Source organism: Anolis sagrei, chromosome 6 (assembly GCF_037176765.1).
Source record: "Anolis sagrei isolate rAnoSag1 chromosome 6, rAnoSag1.mat, whole genome shotgun sequence".
Taxonomy (NCBI): Eukaryota; Metazoa; Chordata; class Lepidosauria; order Squamata; family Dactyloidae; genus Anolis; species Anolis sagrei.
This window is the reverse complement of record NC_090026.1, coordinates 26,924,408-26,944,317: the sequence shown is the minus strand read 5'-3', so window position 1 is coordinate 26,944,317 and position 19,910 is coordinate 26,924,408. Positions and strand designations below refer to the sequence as shown.

General features: G+C 44.4%; 1 protein-coding gene across 3 annotated transcripts; it reads right to left on the bottom strand.

Moving 5' to 3' along the window:
• Positions 1 to 8,250: 8,250 nt before the first annotated feature.
• LOC132778063 (zinc finger protein 664-like) lies at positions 8,251 to 16,308 on the bottom strand. Of its 3 annotated transcripts, none has more exons than XM_060780679.2 (3): positions 15,920 to 16,306; positions 13,046 to 13,173; positions 8,251 to 11,512 (listed from the first exon to the last, which is right to left on the bottom strand). In XM_060780679.2, exons 2-3 carry the CDS (start codon positions 13,143 to 13,145, stop codon positions 10,632 to 10,634), a joined length of 981 nt encoding a protein of 326 aa, XP_060636662.2. In that variant the 5' UTR covers positions 13,146 to 13,173; positions 15,920 to 16,306; the 3' UTR covers positions 8,251 to 10,631. The 3 variants fall into 3 exon arrangements, with proteins under 3 accessions (XP_060636662.2, XP_060636663.2, XP_060636664.2); XM_060780680.2 differs by lacking the exon at positions 15,920 to 16,306 and adding an exon at positions 15,508 to 15,543; XM_060780681.2 differs by lacking the exon at positions 13,046 to 13,173 and having other exon boundaries at positions 15,920 to 16,308.
• Between the last annotated feature and the right edge of the window lie 3,602 nt (positions 16,309 to 19,910).

The following is a 19,910-nucleotide window of genomic DNA, read 5'->3' as shown; positions in this document are numbered from 1 at the left end:
GATTATTTCTGCATTTGATTTATTAAAATATTCCCATCCAAACCCAAGTAATGAAGGTGGAGGCATTACTTTTCATTCAACCCTCGTACAATGGGATAGCAAAGTAGTGTCCCTTATATTAAAAGCCAAAATCAAGGTTTGTTTTTGGAGCGGGATATTTTGAATTATTTTGAATACATGGATGGTCAAATCCGTGGGTATGGAGGCCTGAAATGTATTCCACTTTAACTGTTATAGAAACATCCTAAAGAATCCTGAGATTTTGTAGTTTGGTAAACCAGTGGAGCTCTCCGGCTAAGAATTGTAAGTGCTTCTCTCTAAACCGCAAAACCTAGAATTCCATAGGTTGGGAAAATTGGCAGAATTCTCTATCAACTATGTAATTACTTCAGTTGCCTTAAATTAGGGGATACACAGGACTCATGAATGCAAACCATTCAAGAACATGCATAAAGGCAAACGTTTTCCATGACATTAAGTCTAGTTGTGCCCGGCTCTGGGGGTTAGTACTCATCTTCATTTCTAAGCCGAAGAGCAGCGTTGTCTGTAGACACCTCCAAGGTCAGGTGGCCAGCATGACTTCATGGAGCACTGTTACCTTCTGCAGAAGCAGTACCTACTGATCTACTCACATTTGCATGTTTTCGAACAGCTAGGTTGACAGAAGCTGGAGCTAACAGTGGGAGCTTACCCTGCTCCCTGGATTCGAAATGCCAACCTTTCGGTCAGCAAGTTCAGCAAGTTTAGCCCACTGCGTGACTACTTTAGGCCACGCATTAAGAACTGCCTCACCAAACTCCAGATCGTGGCAGTTAAAGTGAATCATAGTACTTTACATGTGGTGTGGAAGGGTCCCCAAATATATCTTGAGACATAGGGGTACATCAGTCTGTCTCTGTATCAATTGATCCTGCACAGATTAAGCAATCCATAGCTATAAACATATTTTTAAATCCCATTTTATATATGGGACACCACTGCATATAATGTGACTTAAGCATTGGCAGATTTTGGAATGTATAGATGACTCGTGGAGAGAAAAAAAACCCAATGGATACCAAGGGTCCACTTGTATATGTGTGTGTGAGTTCACATATATGGATTTTTTTTTATTCATATGGAAACAGCATCCATGTTCGCCAGTCATCATTGTATGGATGAACCATCTGTATCTCCATTTTATATACAGGACACCACGACATATAATGTGACTTCAGCATTGGCAGATTTTGGAATGTATAGATGACTCGTGGGGGAAAAAAATCCCAATGGATACCAAGGGTCCACTTGTATATGTGTGTGTGAGTTCACATATATGGATTTTTTTTATTCATATGGAAACAGCATCCATGTTCGGCAGTCATCATTGTGTAGATGAACCATCTGTATCTCCTGTTTGCCGCCAGTTTCTTTGTCCTGTAATCACTCTTGCAACGCAGTTGCTGAAAAATAGTCACCTGTCACTATGGAAGTGTCTGGTCATTGCTCACTAACTGGGTGTCCCAAGAGCACAGATTGGCTGTTTGCTTTTGGCATCGAGGAAATAAAGTGGTTGTGCACATGGGCCATGCCTCCGCTGGGAACTGGCTGCCACCAGTGCTCTCCCACCATCTGCTCCAGCCTTAGACAATGCACAATGCCTTTGCTGCGAAAAAGCAGAACAGAGTGTGAGGAGCAGAAGGAAGGGGAGGAGACCTCTCTCTTGGCAGCAAACCAAAGGTGAACATGCCAGCTGCCTCCTCCATCTCCGGAGAGGCTATTGGCAGAGTTGGACTGTTCTCAAAATGTGAAAACTTTTAATAGCATCCAGTGAGAGCTAATTAACCCATTGTCTCTCCGGGTAGGAGGATCGGAGGCATTGCCAACCCTTCCCTGAAGCTTATTTATGCCCCAGGCGGAGCAATGGCAAGAGACCTGTCTTTCTAACCAATCCCTTTGAAAGTTGCTTCAATTAAAGGTCATTATTGTCACTTCCCCCAACAGACCTGTTCCCCCTCCAGGGAGGATTTTAATATATATATAATGAGATAACAAAAAGGAAAGCAATGCAAGGATGTTGCCAGTGCCATGAATGGAGTCTGGTTCGCTCCAACCATGATTTGCAGCTGACAGATCCAAGACCATCCAAGAAGCAACCTTATATGAAAATATCAATGTGTAGAAAGCCACAGAAGATAGGATGGTATCAGATTGTATTAGATCATCTTATGATGTGGTGTGGTCATTTTAAATAGTGCTTTCAACTATGAAAGACATTCAGATACGTTATGTGTAACTACAGCAACATTTCTTTCAATTGTCTATTATTATACCCCTGCTATTTATTTATTGTGTCAGAAGCAAATTGGGTACAGTCATAACGTATTTAAAAACACAAACAAAGTTAAATACTTGGCATTATGCTAAATTTCCTTTTGACCGGAAGCTGGCTACATGAAGTGCCTTTAGTGTTGCTGTGAGAAGGTCCTCCATTGTGCACGTGGCAGGGCTCAGACTGCATTGTAGTAGGTGGTCTATGCTTTGCTCTTCTCCGCACTCACATGTCATGGATTCCTTTGTGGTCCCATTTTTTAAGGTTGGCTCTGCGTCTCGTGGTGTCAGAGTGCAGTCTGTTCAGAGCTTTCCAAGTTGCCCAGTCTTCTGTGTGCCCAGGAGGAAGTCTCTCATTTGATATCAGCCATTGATTGAGATGCTGGGTTTTAGCCTGCCACTTTTGGACTCTCACTTGCTGAGGTGTTCCTGCAAGTGTCTCTGTATATCTTAGAAAATTATTTCTTGATTTAAGGCATTGGCATGCTGGCTGATATCCGAACACAGGATGGGCCAGAGATGTACCTCCTTGGTCCTTTCATTATTGGCTGCTACTTCCCGGCAGATGTCAGGTGGTTCAATACCAGCTAAACAGTATAATTTCTCCAGCAGTGTTGGGCATAGACATCCTGTGATAATGTGGCGTGTCTCATTAAGATCCACATCCACCATTTTAACGTGGTGAGATGTATTCCTCACTGGGCATGTATACTCAGTAGTAGAGTAGCAAAGCGCAAGAGCAGATGTCTTCACTGTGTCTGGTTGTGATCCCCAGGTTGTGCCCGTCAGCTTTCATATAATATTATTTCTGTTGGAATTCAATCCCACACTGCCCAAGTCTCAAGTCCTCAATGAGGAGCAGTTAGTCCCTAACAGTTTCTAGCACCCACTTTTTGTTTGATAGTCAAGCAGTGCTTCTTGTAAGTCAGAGCTTGGCCCAGAGTAATTCCCAGGTATTTGGGTGTGCTGCAATGCTTCAGTGGGATTCCTTCCCAGGTAATCCTCAAGATGCTTGTCTGTTCTTAAGGTGAAAAGAATACGTCTGTGTTTTAGATGGATTACAAATGCTGTAGACAGCAAAACCGAGGCTGATAGTGACTTGCCTGTGGCCACCAAATAGATTTATCTGTCTTGATACAGATTTTCAATTTGATCTCTTGGCTACTGTGAGATACTAGGCTCAAAAAACTTTAATTAAATTACTAGGGAGTCTCTAGTATGCATCCAAGCAATTACAGTCAATCCTCTGTATCCACAAATTCTGTGTCCATGTGAAAAGGTTGGGAATCTTTGACCTTCCAGATGGTTTGGGGCTTTAGCTCTCAGAAAACATGTCTGGTGAGAAGGAATTATGGAAGCTGTAATTCCAAACATCTTGCTCGGCATGGGAATTCACTGAGTGACCTTGGGCAAGTCACATTCTCTCAGCCTCAGAGGATTGCAGAAGGAACTCAGTTTTGAGTTCTTGCAATAATAAAGCTACATCAGGCTACCATAAAAAATCATAGAAGGGTACATCTACTCCAGGCATGGCCAAACTTGGGCCCTCCAGGTGTTTTGGACTCCAACTCCCACAATTCCTAACAGCCTCGGGCCCCTTCCTTTTCCCCCTCAGCCGCTTAAGTGGCTGAGGGGGAAAAGGAAAGGGCCCAAGGGTGTTAGGAATTGTGGGAGTTGGAGTCCAAAACACCTGGAGGACCCAAGTTTGGCCATGCCTGATCTACACTCTAGAATTAATGCATTTTTACACCACCAACTGTCATAGTGCAATATTATGGAATTGTGGTAGTTTGTTAAGGCACCAGTACTCCTTAGGGCAGAATTCTAAAGACCTTGTAAATTTACAATTCCCAAGATTCCATACCAGATAAAGTGTTGTGAAATGGCATTAATTCTACGAGGGTTGAATGAAAAATATTACCTCCACCTTCGGAACTCCTCAACAGATGGCAGTACTGGTATGCGGCAGGTACTGGTTTGTTCAGTAGACTCTCCTCTACAGTTCCATTTTGGCAGGAAGCCTTAGCATTGAATGGTTGTGTTGTTAAAGTGCGAAGTATGGAACCCTGCGCAGACGGTCGGTCAATGCAACTTAAGCAACGTGCAGTCATTGAATTCTTGACAAGAGAAGGTGTCACCCCAAAGAAGATTCATCAGAGAATGCAAGCTGTTTATGGTGATTGTGTTGATGTGAGTACTGTGCATTGTTGGACGAGTAAGTTTAAAGATGTTGAGGTGGCAACATCTGACTTGTGCGACAAAGAGTTGGATGTCCTGTGACAGCAACCACTGAGTTTCACAAGCAGAAGGTTGACAGATTGATTCAGGATGATTGTCGTATCACTCAAAGAGAAATTTCAAGCGTAATCGGCATTTCACAAGAACGTGTGGGTCACATTATTGCCTTGCTTGGCTATCGAAAGATCTGTGCACAATGGGTTGTGAAAACAGAGTGTTGACTTCTTCCGTGATGGCTTCAGAAAACTTGTTCATTGTTGACAGAAATGTATCCAATTGTCTGGTGATTATGTGGAAAAGTGAATAGTGGTAGTTAAAGAGCACATTCTAAGGATTATTTCTGCATTTGATTTATTAAAATATTCCCATCCAAACCCAAGTAACGAAGGTGGAGGCATTACTTTTCATTCAAGCCTCGTACAATACAGATGCACTCTAAACCTTAACTGTAATCACAAAGTGGATGCAGTTCATACAATACATGCTTTTATTGCATTTTTTATTCAAAAATCTAAAAGGGAAAGAGCTTTAATTCCTCAAAATAAAATCCAACTATCTCCATTTTCTTCAGTCTTCATGGAGAATTTGGCAATGACAGTAACATTTAGCACACGAACAAAAGGCAGTCATATATCCCAAGATTCGCTTTCAGGTGCCTTTCATTTCCTGGGGTCACTGAGCTGACAACTTCCATTCGGCTGTTGTCACGTCTGTCTCTATGGTTTCCGTGTGATTGTGACATGTGAATTCGAGCTTCCCCTGCTGGGGATAAAAGGAAATTTCCCATAAAAGGCCAATTCTGGAAATAGCTATTTTGCAGGCTTAAAAAAAATCCATAATCCAGGAAAAGAGCGATAGCTTTCTTAGACAACCCAAAAGCACAAAACACATTGTGCATGATTGTGATGCTCCACGGACTTCTTCATCAGGCAAGAGTTTTAAAATCATACAGGAGTAAAATAATACTACTACTATTGGAGTAATAGGCCTACATTTTGTATCAGAAGCTCTTTCTCTTGAATGTATTGTCAAAGGCTTTCATGGCTGGAAAAACTGGGTTGCTGTGAGTTTTCCAGGCCATATGGCCATGTTCCAGAAGCATTCTCTCCTGACATTTCACCCGCATCTATGGCAGGCATCCTCGGAGGTAGTGAGGTCTGTTGGAAACTAGGCAATGGGAAACTTCTTCTAATTACCTCTTGCCAGAGCTCCTGGTGGTGCAGTGGGTTAAACACTTGTGCCAGCAGGACTGAAGACCAACAGGTCGCAGGTTCGAATCCAGGGAGAGGTGGATGAACTCCCTCTATCAGCTCCAGCTCCTTATGCGGGGACATGAGAGAAGCGTCCCACAAGGATGATAAAACATCAAATTATCCGGGCATCCCCTGGGCAATGTCCTTGCTTAGACGGCCAATTCTCTCACACCAGAAGCGACTTGCAGTTTCTCAGGTTGCTTCTGACACGACAAAAAAAAAAATTACCTCTTGCCAGGAAATCCCTGTTAGAGGGTCACTATAGGTCAGAAATGACCTGAAGGCACACTACAACTGAGGGATGGTGTTTGGTCATTAGCTAACATTGAGTATAAATGACCCCATTAAAAACAACAAAAACAGAGGAAATGTGTGATTGTGGAAACATGTAGCCAGCAAAAAGAAACTATTCAAGAACAAATGGGTAAATAATCTCCTTCTAGGGCCAAGAGGAAGCAACAGAAATGGCTGAACTTTCAAAAAGAAATTCTGTGCTTAAAGACAGAGGAACAAGAACCCTGTAATTGGGTTGTTGTAGGTTTTTTTCGGGCTATATGGCCATGTTCTAGAGGCATTTTCTCCTAACGTTTCGCCTGCATCTATGGCAAGCATCCTCAGAGGTAATGAGGTGAAGAACCTCACTACTTCGGAGGATGCTTGCCATAGATGCAGGTGAAACGTCAGGAGAAAATGCCTCTAGAACATAGCCATATAGCCCAAAAAAACCCTACAACAACCCAGTGATTCCAGCCATGAAAGCCTTTGACAACCCTGTAATTTCTTCATCACACTAGAGAAGAAATCCACTTAAAATCTGGTTTCTGCTTCCTGTAGAATTCTGGGGTTTGTAGTTTAGTGAGGCTGTTAAAGCCTCCTCCTTAAACTACAAATCCCAGAATTCTGCAAGAGGCAGCAAACAGATGTTAAGTGGATTTTTTTTTTCTAGTGTGATATAGTAGTAAAAAACTTTGGGAATATTTTTTTATTCCCAATGAACAGGCCGCAGTTGCAAATATGAGTTACCCAAAACTATGGAAGTCAACAATCTACACATGATGCAATCCGAGTGGTCCGTGTACTTTAAATGAACAGAAGTTGGTACTTTTGGGGAAGGCGCTTCAATATTTAAACCTTGTGTAAGGTGGTGGAGTGACATTCAGAACCAGTTTTCTTTTTAAACCTGACACTCCAATAACGTCAGTGCCTGATGGAAAAGGATTGCTGCCTGTTGCAAATAATTCTTGCTCCCATCTCTCATAACATTATGTAACACGATTTTTTCCTGGATTATAAATGTCATTTTCCAATCACATTTTGCTATAGTTTTTCAATGAATATCTCATAACAAATTCAACATCGTTTGTGGCAGCCACATAAACAAAGCCTGAACTCTCACAGGATGCAAAGATGACTAAGGTTAACACAGTAAATGTAAAGGTTTCCCCTTGACATTAAGTCTAGTCGTGTCTGACTCTGGGTGGTGGTGCTCATCTCCATTTCTAAGCCGAATCACTGGCGTTGTCCGTAGACACCTCCAAGGTCATGTGGCCAGCATGACTGCATGTACCATCGCTACCTTCCCACCAGAGTGGTGCCTATTGATTTACTCACATTTGCATGTTTTTGAACTGCTAGGTTGGCAGAAGCTGGCGCTAACAGCGGGAGCTCACCTCGCTCCCCAGATTCAAACTGCTGTCCTTCCTGTCAGCAAGTTCTGCAGCTCAACAGTTTAACCCACTGTGCCACCAGCTATCATACTTTGAACATATCATGAGCCAACATGGCTCACTGGAAAATATGATTAGAGTGAGAGGAAAATAAGGCAAATAGAAAATGTGAGACTATACTACAAATGGATTAACTCAACCAAGGAAAACATGATCTTGAGTTCGCAAGACTTAAGCAATGCAGACACTCTGAGGCTCTTGGAGATAGGGTTGCTGTAAATGAAAGTTGACTTGACATCAAATGACACTTTGCAGTGAGTATGGAAAGCTTTACATTGTTGAAATAGTAACACGTTCTGAATCTTCTCCTATACAGGAATTAGTTTATGGGAATTATGCAGCCCTCCATCTCCTGGTGGCTAAGGGTACTGGGAACCACAGTTCAACATTTTGAGAGAAATTATTTACAGGATATATGGTTCTCCAGTTATGGCTGAAACTGCAATTCCCACCAGTTTAGGCAGCATAGCCATTGGCAGCAAGGGATTATGACTATTGTGGAGGGTGCTATGTCCCTCATCCCTTCAATCGTAATAATATTCATCATCATCATCACCATTGTTGTCGTTGTTAGCCACCTCTCATCATGGCTCGAACAGTGACAGCCTCCACGAAGGTTACCTTTCCACTTACTTCTCCATTATCCTGAAATGTCGTCCCAAAAATACTAACGTGTCCAGCTTCACTTGTGACATAAAAATGACCACACAAACACACTTCCATGCAATTCTTTGAATTTTAATACACATTGAATGAAGCCATGGCAATTATGAAGCTAGGCATTACTGCAGGATTTGTGGATGAAAAAATGTAAATGACGGTTGAGAAGAAAAAATACAAATGGAAAGGAAGAACCTCTTAAAACTACAATCGTCTCATAACTTGATTGTTCAGCTATCTAACAGGCATCCGGACAACTGGAAATGAAAGGAAAAAAGACTGCCTCTTTAGTGTTATAGTTGTGCGAGCTCAGAGAAATTACTATTTGTTGCTACAGTGGCCACAATCCTTTAGCAAACATGACCCTAAGACATTTTGGTTTGGCGGATTCTGGAAACTGCAGTATAAAAAAGCAACTTTGCCTAAGGTCTGGTTCTTATCCAACAACAGTAACACGGATATGCTGTGGCATGCTTTCCAGACCCTTCTCCGACTTTGTGCATTTAATTAAAATGTAATCTCTAGGAATTTCTAGTTTCTCCAGTGTGGTTCTATCGTCAGCTTCCAGCAGATACTGACCACAGAGTTGTTCTAAAGGGCAAAGAAATTCCTAACAAGGTGTTCTCTTAAGTTGGTGGTTCTCAACCTGTGGGTCCCCAGGTGTTTTGATCTACAACTCCCAGAAACCCCAGCCAGTTTAAGGCTTTTGGGATTTCTGGGAGTTGAAGGCCAAAACATTTGGGGACCCACAGGTTGAAAACCACTGTCTTAAGTAAAAAAAACAAAAAACTGACATTTCTTTATTCCCAGGTTTTCATTTTATCAGGAGCCCCAGGTGGTACAATGGGTTAAATCAGTGGTTCTCAACCTGGGTTCCCCAGATGTTGTTGGCCTACAGCTCCCAGAAATCCCAGCCAGTTCACCAGCTGTTAGGATTTTTGGGAGTTGAAGGCCAAAACCACCTGGGGATCCCAGGTTGAGAACCACTGGGTTAAATCCTTGTGTGGGCAGGACTGAAGACTAACAGGTCGTAAGTTCAAATCTGAGGAAAGTGTGGATGAGCTCCCTCTGTCAGCTCCGGCTCCCCATGCAGGGACATGAGAGAAGCGTCCCACAAGGATGGTAAAACATCACAACATCCGGGCGTCCCCTGGGCAACATCCTTGCAGATGGCCAATTCTCTCAAGCCAGAAGTGACTTGCAGTTTCTCAAGTCACTCCTGACATGGGGAAAAAAAACTTTCACCAGTGTCCTGTGCCATGAACCCCTTTGAATGTGGAAGGCTGACTGTAACTGAACAAGAAGTTTGATATATTATTATTTGTGCTGCTATCCCAATGAAAACAATCCCCTAACCCCTTATTGATGAATCATACAATACAGAAAATAACTGACAAGTACAGTAAAAATCATTTTAAAAACAGCAATGACAGATGGAGCCACGGAGCAAAAGAACGGGTTGATAAAATGGCAGAGCATTGCGGCAAAGAAGCGTAGCCTGGTTGGGATTGCACCCTTTTAATCTCTTCACTGTCTCCTTTTGAAATATTTACAGAAATGTTTCCTCACTTGTGGAACACCCCAAAAAAAGGGTGGCAAGTAAAAGAGCATCCATGACGTCACAGACACTAGCCAGTCAGTGTTTGTGACACACATTTATGATGGACAAACACACCCTTCAAGGCAGCTCTCCAGAAAGCTAGCTGGAGAAACAATGGCAGTGTTCCTGGGAATGCAACACTGAAATGAACTTGCTTGGGAAATGGCCATCCCTTTTGACATAGAGGTGTTTCCTTTGTGTGACCACATCTGGATCTCATGGGTTACCTCTGAAAGGTCTTAACTCTGTATACTGCAGAGAAGGATGGATCCACCCAATGAGCAGTACCCAAAGTCTCATATACGGTTCTGTCAGACTTTTATGAAATGGAGTAGGATTGACAGCCTGTGAGATTCTGCCAATATTCAGCAATCGCCAAAAGCTGTGGGCAAAAGGCCAACCAATTCTGATCCAAAAACTCAAATCCTCCTAACATGGATAGACTTCCAGCTCCATTTAATGTTACCGTCAAGGCAGGCTCAACAAGTAACTTAAAATAGCCATTGTCGTAGTATCCCAGCTCATCTCCCACACGCCTATCAACTGTTGTTGTGTCAAGGATCCTTACACCCATCTTCTAAACTATAACCACAAACATGTTGAACAAAAGTCCTCATTTCTCCAGAGGTGGATCTACAATAAAGCATGCAAATTAAGGCAAATTAAGGCCTCCATATGTCTTTTTCCATTCTTCTTTGACATTACAGAAAAAAAAAATCAGGATAAATTTTTGTATTTCCAAAAGCAGAGACTTTTGAATGTGTTCAGTCTCTGTCCTGTTGTTGTTTCAGATCATTAGACAAAGGTTTGATGTGACTTGGCAAGCTGGCTCAGGTCCTGGTCTTAAGGAGGGCACTTGTAAGGCCTCACAAGGATCATGTGGGTTTTCTGATGTGTGCTGAGGCCGGACCTCTGTCGGAAACACTTCCCACATTCCATGCAGCGGTACGGTTTCTCCCCGGTGTGGATCCTCTGGTGGATGGTCAGGTGGGAGCTGACACTGAAGGTTTTCCCACATTCGTCACATTTATAAGGCCTCTCTCCAGTGTGGATTCTTTGGTGGAGGATAAGAGTGGAGCTCTGGCTGAACCTTTTCCCGCATGCTTGGCACTCATAGGGCTTCTCGCCCGTGTGGACTCTCTGGTGCTTGGTGAGGTGGGAACTCACGGAGAAGCATTTCCCACAATCGGCACACTTATAGGGCTTCTCCCCCGTGTGGATGCGGCGGTGGAGGACCAGGGTCGAGCTCTGGCTGAATCGCTTTCCGCACTCGCTGCACTCGTACGGTTTCTCTCCGGTGTGGATTCTCCGGTGAATTGTAAGGTGGGAGCTCACGCCAAAGCTCTTCCCACAGTCGGCACATGGGTAAAGCTTATCAGTCAAGCGGGGTGTTTTCTGGGCCTGGGCAAGACTCTGTTGAGCCTGGGCAAGGCTATGCTGAGCCTGGACAAGGCTATTCTGAGCCTGGGCAAGACTCTCCCCACATTGTACGCACAAGCTGGAACTGGGCCCCATGTATACCCGGGGCGGGAGAGGAGGGTTTTCCTTCGGCGCTGGAGGAAGAAGAGGTGGCTTGGCCCATCCTTTCCCTTGATCCTCCCCTTGCTGCCCAGCTTGACTATTGCTTGGGAAAGCAGACCCATCGGACCGTCCCAGGACCTGCTTCTGGGTCTGCATGGCTTCGGTACCTCCGGGCTGTGGATTAGGGTTCATAGTTCCTCCATCTACCAAAGGAAAGAGAGTGAAGCCAGCATGGGAGGAAAGTGGCATTATTTCCATAGGCATGCCTTAGGTCTCAATGGATACTTTACCTTGAAAGTTAGGGATCATTGTGTTTTTTTATGGGGTGTTAGCTAGTCCGGATACAATGAGTCAAACAACATAATTAAAAACATTGTAAAAATTAAACCCATGTTGCAACTCAAAGAGCATTGATGGGTTGAAGGAGGTTGTCACCTTGAGAAGACCAACCTTGAGGTGTGGTACAAAAGACCACGAGGGTATGCAAAGGAGATAGGGGCAGCTGCTGCAAATTCTAGTGAATCTAATTCAGTGTTTCTCAACCTTCCTAATGCTGTGACTCCTTAATACAGTTCCTCATGTTGTGGTGACCCCCAACCATAAAATTATTTTTGTTGCTACTTCATAACTGTAATTTTGCTACTGTTATGAATTGTAATATAACTATCTGATATTTTCATTCACTGGACCAAATTTGGCATAAATACCCGATACGCCTAAATTTGAATACTGGTGGGGTTGGGGGAGGGATTGATTTTGTCAGTTGGGAGTTGTAGTTGCTGGGATTTATAGTTCACCTACAATCAAAGAGCATTCTGAACTCCACTAACAATGGAATTGAACCAAACTTGGCACACAGAACTCCCAAGATCAACATAAAATACTGGAAGGATTTGGTAGCCATTGACCTTAAGCTTTGGAATTGTAGTTCACCTACATCCAGAGAGCACTGTGGATTCAAACAATAATGGATCTGGACCAAATTGTGCACAAATACTCAATATGGCGAAATGTGAACCCTGGTGGAGTTTGGGGCAAATAGACCTTGACATCTGGGAGTTGTAGTTGCTGGGATTTATAGTTCACATACAATCAAAGAGCATACTGAACCCCACCAATGATAGAATTGGGCCAGTCTTCCCACACAGAGCCCCTATGACCAACATAAAATACTGTGTTTTCTGATGGTCTTTGGTGACCCCTCTGACACCTCCTTATGACACCCCCAGGGATCCCGACTCCCAGGTTGAAAAATGCTGATCTAATTCCTCACATTTGTCTCACTGGCAGAATTTTAAAGGAATTCCACCCGAGTTATTCATTTTATTGATTGCCACCAAATACTAATGGGAAATATGTGCATAACTCCACCCCCACCCCCATCATCTCTCCATCCACAACAGAATGGAGTTTTCCTAATCTTCAGAACCTTTTCTAAGTACCTTACAAAGGACCATATGGTCCCGATAAGTTTTTACCAGAGCACATTTTGCTGGTGTAGCAACATGCTTTCTTCTGGGTTGACGCAGAAATCCTGTGATCAAGAGTTCTGTGTAATTCCAAAGTGGGCATATTCTTAAACCAGCAGAAATCAATGCAATGATCCTCAACCAACTGGGATTTGGAATCTCGAGTCTGAGCTCCTTTTTAAAAGGAACCTGGAATTTGCAATCTCAAATCTGCACTCCTTTTTTTAAAGAAAGAAAGAAAAAATAAATAAATAAAAAGGTCCTTACCTAGCGAGAGGAGAGTCCCATAATTGTCCTGCACAATGTCCCTGTAGACAGGTCTCTGGCATGGGTCCAGAAGGGCCCACTGTATCTCAGCAAAATACATCAGTCACTTCTGCAGAAGGCTGTGGCCTCTGAAAGAATAAGGGTCCCCTGCTCAGCATCCAAAACCAACCCTGTCACCTTGGGCCTGTAATGCGGATGTGGCCCCTTGACTTCAGCATCTTCTCTCTCCTGATCTCACAGATGAACACCCCTCTGAAACCATCCTGGTTTCTCTGCTTCTATTCTTCTCATTGGGATGAAAAATCTTTCTATTGTCGGGACTCTAGCTCCCAACATCCCTGGCTAGCATCATCTGTGGTGAGGAAGGATGGGATATATGTTCCAACTTGCAGCCTTGTTCCTTCTCATGCCTCCCCAGGCAAGGTTCCCGAGGTGCTTTTAAACAACTAAGGGCACATCTACACTGACCATTGATTGCAATTTGAAGGCAGCTTCAGTGTATAGTATTTAGAGCAGTGGTTCTCAACCTGTGTGTCCCCAGACGTTTTAGCATTCAACTCCCAGAAATCCTAACAGCTTGTAAACTGGCTGGGATTTCTGGGAGTTGTAGGCCAAAACACCTGGAGACCCACAGGTTGAGACCCACTGATTTAGAGGTGACATGTCACAAACACACTCTACAGCAGTGGTTCCCAGCCTTTTTTTTGACCAGGGACCACTTTGACCAGGGATCACTCTCCAACATTACTACCAAAAGGCTTATGAATCAATTTTTGGTCAACTTTAGATTCAGTTTGGTTATTTGGGGTGCTGATTCAGAAAATTGCATGGGATGGGCCACATCAGCTCTAGTTTCTGATACAGAACATATGCCGTCCAGTAGTCGCCATCTGCTCGCCCACAGAAAAACATTTTAATACTCTAAAGCTGATGTAGTCTTTCCCACCATCCAGCCCCCAAACAAGCTACGGGTTTTGAAGTATAGGCCAAATTTACACTGACCATTTAGTGCAGGCATGGGCAAACTTGAGCCCTCCTGGTGTTTTGGACACCAACTCCCACCATCCAGTCAACAAACTCCCACCATCTAGACAACAAACACTCACTGTAGTGTGCAAAGGAAAGTCTTTAATGCACACCAGTGCTTTGTTGCACCATCAAGGCAACAAACACTCACTGTAGTGTGCAAAGGAAAGCCTTTAATGCACATCAGCACTATGCTGCACCATCTAGGCAACAAACACTCACTGTAATGTACAAACAAATGCCTTTAATGCGCATCAGTGCTTTGTTGAACCACCAAGGCAACAAACACTCACTGCAGTGTGCAAAAGAAAGCCTTTAATGCACATCAGTGCTTTGTTGCACCATCAAGGCAACAAACACTCACTGTAGTGTGCAAAGGAAAGCCTTTAATGCACATCAGTGCTTTGTTGAACCATCAAGGCAACAAACACTCACTGTAGTGTGCAAAGGAAAGCCTTTAATGCGCATCAGCACTATGCTGCACCATCTAGGCAACAAACACTCACTGTAATGTACAAATGCCTTTAATGCGCATCAGTGCTTTGTTGAACCACCAAGGCAACAAACACTCACTGCAGTGTGCAAAGGAAAGCCTTTAATGCACATCAGTGCTTTGTTGAACCATCAAGGCAACAAACACTCACTATAGTGTGCAAAGGAAAGCCTTTAATGCACATCAGTGCTTTGTTGAACCATCAAGGCAACAAACACTCACTGTAGTGTGCAAAGGAAAGCCTTTAATGCGCATCAGCACTATGCTGCACCATCTAGGCAACAAACACTCACTGTAATGTACAAACAAATGCCTTTAATGCGCATCAGTGCTTTGTTGAACCACCAAGGCAACAAACACTCACTGCAGTGTGCAAAGGAAAGCCTTTAATGCACATCAGTGCTTTGTTGAACCATCAAGGCAACAAACACTCACTATAGTGTGCAAAGGAAAGCTGTAAATGCACATCAGTGCTTTGTTGCACCATCTAGGCAACAAACACTCACTGTAGTGTGCAAAGGAAAACCTTTAATGCGCATCAGCACTATGCTGCACCATCTAGGCAACAAACACCAACTAGGCAACAAACAGCCTGAGGCTGTTAGGAATGGTGGGAGTTGAAGTCCATAACATCTCAAAGGAGGGCCAAAGTCTGCCCATACCTGGTGTAGATGGACCCCTAGTAAGGGACCAAAAATTCAACAGGTGAGTCTTCTTTTGTACCTGGAGGAGCATCAAAAACAACCCTCTTCGGCCAATGGGGCAAGGCTTCACCTTCTGATCCTCTTGCCCATGGCAACAAGGTATTTCTTTTCCCTTAGAGCATGGTTCTCAACCTGTGGGTCTTCAGATGTTTTGGCCTTCAACTCCCAGAAACTGGGAGTTGTAGGCCAAAACACCTGGGGACCCACAGGTTGAGAACCACTGCTTTTGAGGCACTTACTTGGGAAAGAAATGTCCATGTTTCCTAGTAGTCCCTCCCAACCCTCCCCATTCCACGTCAGGCCCTACGTCAGCCCCACGTTTGTAAAGGCCTCCCTTTGCTATCCATTCCCCCCACCCTTTCTTATTTTTATTTTCCAACCTCTGTGATTAATATCTTTCTGGGAACAATCCGGGTGTTTGGGATGCAATCCCAGGAGGGGGAAGAAGAGCCAAGAAGAGCAAGGCGCAGAGGCGAAGGCGCGCAGGGACTCGGAGCCAGACGTCTCCTCCCTTTGTATACATTTGTATTTCTATTTGTATCCCTCTTCCTCCTCCTCCTCCACCCGCTTTATAAAAAAAACCAGGAAGTTGCTTGGCTGCCTGGCTGGACTTTGGTGGGCGCCCAAGCCCCAAATGGTCGGGAGTTTTACCTGGAAATCAAAGTCTTTCCCGTGGCTTCCGGGCTGGAGCAAGAGTTGGAAAGTCTCGCCCTTTGGAGAAAGGGAGAAGGGTGGAAAAAAAGAGAAGAGGGTCGGGTGGGTATGGGGGGAAAGCCAAAGGAGAGCCAAGGCGGCGTTGGCGTCGGCGGCTGCAACGCAAGCAGGCGAAACAACAACAGGGCTTTTCCCTTCTCGCTGGTTCTGACCTGGGAAGTTCAGCCCCCAAAAATCGTCAGCGGTAGAGAAAAAAAAAAAGAGGGGGGAAGAAAAACGAGAGCAGTCCCTTCTCTCTGTGAGTGTGTGTGTGTGTGTGTGCGTCTCCTTTTTTTGACAATGGCCAGAGCCCTCTAGCGGCATCGCCTCCCTTTCACACGCGGAACAAAACCCCAAAGAAGAACCTCCTCTTGCGCCTCAAGAGCCACGACAAGGGAAGCCGGCTTTGGGTGCGTCCGCATTGGAGAACGAACGCGGTTTGGCACCGCTTTAACCTCCAAGGCTCAAGGCTGTGGAAGCTGGAGTTTGATGAGACTGCAGCACTCTTTGGCAACACTCTACAGACCTCATTGAAGACACATTCCTCATGGTTCCATCGCACTGGGCCGTGGGAATCAAAGGGATTTTAGGTTCTTGTGGGGTTTTTTCGGGCTATAGGGCCATGTTCTAGAGGCATTTCTCCTGACGTTTCGCCTGCATCTATGGCAAGCATCCTCAGAGGTAGTGAGGTCTGTTGGAAATAGGACAATGGGTTGATATATCTGTGGAATGACTGGGGTGGGGCAAAGAGCTCTCTGCTGAAGCTAGGTGTGAATGTTTCAGTTGACCACCTTCATTAGCATTTGAAGGCCTGGCTGAGCCTGGGAAAATGTTCTGTTGAGAGGTGTTAAGATGTGCCTGGTTGTTTCCTCTCTGCTGTTTTGCTGTAGTAATTTTAGAGTTTTTTAATACTGGTAGCCAGGTTTTGTTCATTTTCATGGTCTCTTCCTTTCTGTTGAAATTGTCCACATGCTTGTGGATTTTAATGGCTTCTCTGTGTAGTCTGACACGGTGGTTGTTGGTGTGGTCCAGCATTTCTGTGTCCAGGCTGGTTCATCAGGTGCTCTGCTATGGCTGATTTCTCTGGTTGGAGTAGTCTGCAGTGCCTTTCATGTTCCTGGATTCTTGTTTGGGCAATGCTGCATTTGGTGGTCTCAATGTAGACTTGTCCACAGCTGCATGGTATCTCGTGATGCCAGAGCACAGTCTCTTCAGCACCTCCCAAGTCGCCCAGAGGGGAGTCTCATTTGGTATCAGCCATTTATTGAGGTTCTGGGTTTGAGCCTGCCACTTTTGGACTCTCACTTGCTGGGGTGTTCCAGCGAGTGTCTCTGTAGATCATAGAAAACTATTTCTTGATTTAAGTCGTTGGCGTGCTGGCTGATACCCAAACAGGGGATAAGCTGGAGATGTTCTTTCACTATTGGTTGCTACTTCCCGGCAGATGGTAGGTGGTGCAATACCAGCCAAACAGTGTAATTTCTCCAGTGGTGTAGGCTGCAGACACCACGTGATAATGCAGCATGTTTCATTAAGTCACATCTGCCGTTTTAGTATGGTGAGATGTGTTCCACACTGGGCATGCATACTCAGCAGCAGAGTAGCATAGCGCCAGGGCAGATGTCTTCACTGTATCTGGTTGTGATGCCCCGTTTGTGCCAGTCAGCTTTTGTATGATATTATTTCTAGCACCCACTTTTTGCTTGATATTCAGGCAGTTCTTCTTGTAGGCCAGAGCATGGTCCTAGGTATTTGGGTGTGCTGCAATGCTCCAGTGGGATCCCTTCCCAGGTAATCCTCAGAGCTCAGGATGCTTGTGTGTTCTGAAGATGAAAAGCACATGTCTGTGTTTTAGATGGGTTAGGGACCAGCTGGCTTTTCCTATAATAGGCAGTAAGAGCACCTAGAGCTTCAGAGAGCTTCTGTTCAACCATCTCAAAGCTCCCTGCTTGAGCAGTAATGGCACGATCATCAGCATAGATGAAACTCTCTGTCCCTTCTGGCAGTGGCTGGTCATTTGTGTAAATGTTGAACATGGATGGAACGCATTAAAGCAGCAGTGTAGATGCAACCATCAAAGCCCTGTGCCGTCTTGCTCACCCCTTTCTCTCTCTTTTGCAGTGGTTTTTTAGTCAGAGGTACAGAAATACAGGAGTGCAAAAACAAGACATCGATTATTATTATTATTATTATTATTATTATTATTATATGGTTGAAACCGGTTGCATGGTTTACAGACTATTCAGTTCAACTGACTGACTTCACAAGCGGCAAATTTATGTTTAGTGGGGTGTTGTAGGTTTTTTCGAGCTATATGGCCTAGAGGCATTCTCTCCTGATGTCTCACCTGCATCTATGGCAAGCATCCTCAAAGGTAGTGAGGTCACTACCTCTGAGGATGCTTGCCATAGATGCAGGCAAAACGTCAGGAGAGAATGCTTCTGGAACATGGCCATACAGCCCGGAACACTCACAGCAACCCAATCCAAAGGAAACACAGCGTTTCCTTTGTATTGGGTTGCTGTGAGTTTTCTGGCATTTAGCCACCTTGATTAGCATTGAATGGCCTTGCAGCTTCAAAGCTTGACTGGTTGCTGCCTGGGGGATCCTTTGCTGGGAGGTGTTAGCTGGCCCTGATTGATTCTTGCTTTTAAGTTGCAAGGCCATTAAATGCTTATCAAGATGGCCAATTTATTGTCAAAGGCTTTCATAGCCGGAATCTCTGGGTTGTCCGGGCTGTATGGCCATGTTCCAGAAGCATTCTCTCCTGACATTTCACCCACATCTATGGCATTTAGCCAGCTTGATTAGCATTGAATGGCCTTGCAGCTTCAAAGCTTGACTGATTGCTACCTGGGGGATCCTGTTGGGAGGTGTTAGCTAGCCTTGATTGATTCTTGCCTTGAAGTTGCAAGGCCAGGAGAGAAGTTGCAAGGCCAGGAGAGAATGCTTATCAAGGTGGCCAATTTATTGTCAAAGGCTTTCATGGCCGGAATCTCTGGGTTGTCCGGGCTGTATGACCATGTTCCAGAAGCATTCTCTCCTGACATTTTACCATCTAAGACAGGCGTCCTCAGAGGTTGAGAGATCTGTTGGAATCTAGCCAAGTGAGGTTTATATATCTGTGGAATGTACAGGGTGGGGGAAAAAAAACTCTTTGTCTGTTTGAGGTAAGTGTGAATGTTGCATTCGGCCACCTTGATTAGCATTTGATGGCCTTGCAGCTTCAAAGCTTGGCTGGTTGCCTGGGGGAATCCTTTGTTGGGTGGTGTTAGCTGGCTCTGATTGTTTCTTGTCTGGAATTCCCATTTTTGAGTGCTGTTCTTTATTTATTGTTATGGTTTTAGTTTTTCCAGTAGCCCCAGTATGACTTCCAAATATAAGTGTACTGTCTGTGTGCATCTCTTCCCCTTCCAGTATTTCCTAAATTTCATTTCCCTTCAAAGTGTTCAGTCCTGGAGACACCCTAAACTGGACAAAACCTTACTCCAACTCAAGACAGGAACTGTTGAAAATGATAGTTGTTATTAAAGCCAATCCTTTTATGGATCTCAAGAGGTACTCCATGCACATGTGTGAGAAGTTTTCAGGAATCATAGTGTTGGAAGGGTATCAAAGGACCCTTCCAACACGAAAAGTAGTCCACCCCCCCCCCCCTTAACCATTTAAGTAACCTGAGAGGTGTGCATCCAAGTTCTGTTTAAAGGCCCGAAGAGTCTACCATCGTCTGAGGGAATCCATTTCACAGCTGAAGGGTCTTTAGCATCAGGAAGTTCTCCTAGATATTTAGTTGGAAACTCCTTTCTTGTAAGTTACATCAAATAGTTTGGATCCAACCCTCAAACTCACTCCACCTCCTCTGTGACCTTCCAGACATTGAACGATGGCCATTGTATCACTTCTTAATCTCGTCCTCAGGAAGATCCTTGAAATACTAATATTAACCCAT